The sequence below is a fragment of the Colobus angolensis genome, unplaced genomic scaffold (genome assembly GCF_000951035.1).
Source record: "Colobus angolensis palliatus isolate OR3802 unplaced genomic scaffold, Cang.pa_1.0 Scaffold7, whole genome shotgun sequence".
NCBI classification, from domain to species: domain Eukaryota; kingdom Metazoa; phylum Chordata; class Mammalia; order Primates; family Cercopithecidae; genus Colobus; species Colobus angolensis.
This window is the reverse complement of record NW_012120709.1, coordinates 24,549,424-24,553,581: the sequence shown is the minus strand read 5'-3', so window position 1 is coordinate 24,553,581 and position 4,158 is coordinate 24,549,424. Positions and strand designations below refer to the sequence as shown.

Sequence of the window (4,158 nt, the reverse complement as noted above, 5' to 3'; positions counted from 1 at the left end):
ACCAGCCTGACCAACATGGCAAAACCCTGTCTCTACTAAAAATATAAAAATTAGCCAGGCATGGTGGCTGGCACCTGTAATCCCAGCTACTCATGAGGCTGAGGCAGGAGAATCACTTGAACTTGGAAGGCAGAGGTTGCAGTGAGCCAAGACCGAGCCGTTGCACTCCATCCTGGGCCACAGAGCACTCTGCCTCAAAACAAAAACAAAAACGCACAAACAAAAAAAGAACCTTATACAACAAGGATGAAAAGTGACAAGTAGGTGGCAGATACTGTGCAGTGGGCCATGGGGACCTGAGCAGACCTCCTGCTGGGACCACTCCTCTTGTGCCAAAGACCCTGCACTCACCTGCCACTGCAGGCCCTTCGGGGAAGCTCTTGACACAGTGCTCCTCGTCCTCTCCCAAGGGACAGTCCAGCTCCCCGTCACACAGCTGCTTCCTTGGGATGAAGTGGAGGGGCTGCCCGCAGAGGAAGTAGTATTTATCCAGAATCACCTTGACTGGAAGGCAAGTGCAGGGAGGGGCAGAGAGGGCTGAGGGTCAGGCTTGAGCAGGGAGAGGCTGGGTTTTCCTGGCAATAATGCTGGGCTCTCAGACGCATGTGTGAGTTCCAGGCTCAGTTCTGCTATTTGGTAGCACATAGACTTGGCCTGAACCTCAGCTTCCTTGTCTGTAAAGTGAAGATAGTAACACCGGCCCCATACCCACATGATGTCTGAGGATCAAGAGAGGTCACGTGTATGGGAGAAATTGAGAAACAGGCTGGTACCTGCCTCTTACGCCCAGTGCTGGTTCAGTACGTTCTGGTAACAGAGGAGGAACCCAGAGTCTGAAGACCCAGTTCTGAGTCCTAGCTCTGCCACCTACTGTGGAACTTAACTTTTTTTTTTTTTGAGATGGAGTCTCGCTCTGTCATTCAGGCTGGAGTGCAGTGGCGGGATCTTGGCTCACTGCAGCCTCCGCCTCTCAAGTTTAAGTGATTCTCCTGCCTCAGCCTCCCGAGTAGCTGGGATTACAGGCACGTGCCACCATACTCAGCTGATTTTTTGTATTTTTAGTAAAGATGGGGTTTCACCATGTTGGCCGGGCTGCTCTCGAACGAACACCCGACCTCAGGTGATCCACCTGCCTTGGCCTCCCAAAGTGCTGGGATTACAGGCGTGAGTCACTGTGCCCAGCCATGCTGTGCAACTTTATACGGATCACTTTCCCTCCTTAGTTCTCAGTTTCTTCATCTGTACAATGGGATGATAGTATCTATAATATCTGCCTTACAGGGCTGTTGAGAGCATGTGGTATGATGGTAGTTGTGAAAATGTCTCGTAACTATCAAGTATAGTTCTAGAGTTGGGTGCTTTTATCTGGGCGAATGAACTGTTGAAAGATAAGAACACATGGACATATGCAGGGGATCAACACACTCAGGGGCCTGTCGGGAGGGAGGCAGGGGGAGGGAGAGCATCAGGAATTATAGCTAATGGTTGCCGGGCTTTACACCTCAGTGAAGGGTTGATCAGTGCAAACTACCATGGCACACGCTTACCTGTGTAACAAACCTGCATGTCCTGCACATGTACCCCAGAACTTAGAATAAAAGTTGAAGAAAAAAAGTAATTAAAATATATAAATAAAAATAACTAAAATTAAGAAAAAAAGAGAAAGATCTGTTAAGGGCTTGGTCCTTGGCTTTTTTGTTTCTCTTGCCGTCTTTAGATTCTGCCAGCTTGTTCTTTTGCCATCTTGGGATGACGGAAAGATGTCGAGTGTGTTTAATCCTTCAGGGAACTGATATTTTAACACTTTTTCTGGCTGTGCATGGTAGTTCACACCTGTAATCCCAGCACTTTGGGGTCCCAATGCAGGAGGATTGTTTGAGCCCAGGAGTTCAAGATCCATCTGGGCAACATAGTGAGATCCTTGTTTCTCCAAAATAAAAATAAAAAAAATTAGCCAGGCATGGTGGTGTGCCCCTGTGGTCCCAGCAACTTGGGAGTCTGAGGCAGGAGGATTGCTTGAGCCCAGAAGTTTGAGGCTGCAGTGAGCCGTGATCACATGATTACACTCTAGCCTGGAAGACAAAGTAAAACCTTGTCTCAAGCAAACAAACAAACAGACAAACAAACAAACTAACTTTTCCTTAGTGAAGACTCACAGGCAAACACCCTGGCAGGAGGGGACTCCTCCTTCGTAACTGATTTCTCTCTTGGCCTGATGGGCCCCTCTCCAGTCCAGTATCATCCTGGGCTGGTCTTAAGAGTAGTGGCATTAAATCTAATAATGGTCCCTGCTTGTCACCGTGTTAGGAGCTTTCCATACATTTTCTCATGTAATCCTGGTAACAGTCTTGGGAGGGAGGTGTTATTACTAACTCACATTACAAACAGGGACATGGAGAATTGAAGGTCAGGCTTTATTTTCCCAGGGCACACAGTGCTTCCAGTGTACAGCCAGGGCCCATCTAACCCTTTGGGGAAGCTTGAGATGTGATCGCTGGCCCTGATGCTCCTGGCTTGAGTGAAGCAAGGGAGAAGAGGAGCCAGGTATTACCTAGCTCTTTGGAGTTTGGTTTATGATCAGGAGCCAGGGTAAGGCAGAGTCACCTCAGCCTCCTGGGACAAATCCAGGAGACAGCGTTGCCAGTTGAGACTCCAGAAGCCATAGGTTGAGGGAGCCCGGCCCAGGATGGAGGACTTGGTTACAACCACTCATTACAGAATCCGGGGGCCAAGGATGTGGAAGCCATGTAGGACCTTCTGGGACAGGGAGTGTCCAGCTCTAAATCATGCTTCAGTGCCTGCCTCACTTTCCCTGGATAACTCTGGCCCCCTTTATCTCCACTGCGGCAGGGTATATGCTTGTGGAAAGCAAGCTCACTTCAACATTAGCCTGAATAGAACAGGATGGCAAGTCTGCTGATGTCACTGCAAACCTCCATTGTGTGGGCAACCAAGACCAGGGGTAAAGGGTTTGGGGTCATCTGCATCTCACACCCATACAGGGCTCCCAGGGCTTTGAGTGGGGTTTATGTTGTGGCTCTGCATTTCTACCACCACGAGATGGAAATGAACCTGTTCAATCAGGGCACTGGGGTCCTGTCCCAGCCTTGACCCTGACTGCCGCTACTTCTCTCCGAGCCTCAGTGCTCATGTAGAAGGGGGACCAGAGGCTCTCTCAGTGTCTTCCATCCAGGCAGTTGGCTGCTACTGCTTGAAATGTCACCACAGTTACAAGTGCAGATTCCTGAAAGGCCAGCTATTCCTTGGCTGCACAGGCAGTCCTGCCCCAATTAGCAAATGCATGTCCTGGGTCACATTTCGCCTGCTGCTGTGTGATGACACACTCTTTTGCAAAACTTGGTTTTTAGCTTGGTCGTTTACATATGTTATCTCATTGGTGCTCATGATATCGCTTTGAGGGAGGAAGGACATTTTACAGGTGAGGAGACTGAGGGTACGAGGCAGTGAAGGACTTACTCAAGGTCACGCAGCAGCAAGTGGCAGAGCCAGGATCCCTGTCTCAGGTGTCCTGATTCCTAGTCTGGTCCCCAGTGCCCTACTTCTTGCTGTGAAAAGTTGCGGTCAGTAACCTGCTGTGCTCATGTGGATAACAAAGGCAATGACTCCATCATAAAATGTGGGAGCCGAAAAGGACCCACATCCCTGCTCCTTCAGTTGAATCTTCTTTATCACAGATAAGGGCCTGAGGCAGAGAGGCCTGCTCAAGACCACACTGGGCCTCAGGCACTAGCCATGGTGAAGGCCAGGCTGAAGGGGGCCAGGTGCCGGCTGCCTGGAGGGTCTTCTCTGCTGCCTCCTCTTTCTCCCCTCCTCACAAGCAGAAACTCTCCCTGTTCTTCCAGCCGCTGCTCAGAGCCACTCAGCTTGCAATCTGCAGAAGATGGGAAGGAGGGGGCAGGGGGCGTGGCGGCCCTGCAAATTGCCTGCGTGGGTTAGGAACATGTGCCACTGTGCTCTCCCTCTAGAAGAAGTCACCTGGGATAGAAGCCATCTGGAACAGATGGGGGCTGAGTTCATCTCCCCTTTCACTCTTAGAATAAGGTTCTCTTCAAAGCAGGGGGTGGATACATATGGTTTCTCTTTCTTTCTTTCTTTCTTTCTTTCTTTCTTTCTTTCTTTCTTTCTTTCTTTCTTTCT

The 4,158-nt window shown here is 49.9% G+C and overlaps 1 protein-coding gene across 1 annotated transcript in view; it reads right to left on the bottom strand.

Moving 5' to 3' along the window:
• The window catches only part of TMPRSS4 (transmembrane protease, serine 4), a 49,871-nt gene that overhangs the window by 23,282 nt on the left and 22,431 nt on the right, over positions 1 to 4,158 (bottom strand). The window contains exon 3 of the mRNA XM_011927035.1: positions 352 to 504. Within this exon, the coding sequence (XP_011782425.1) occupies positions 352 to 504 (153 nt within the window). The remainder of the gene's footprint in view (positions 1 to 351; positions 505 to 4,158) is intronic.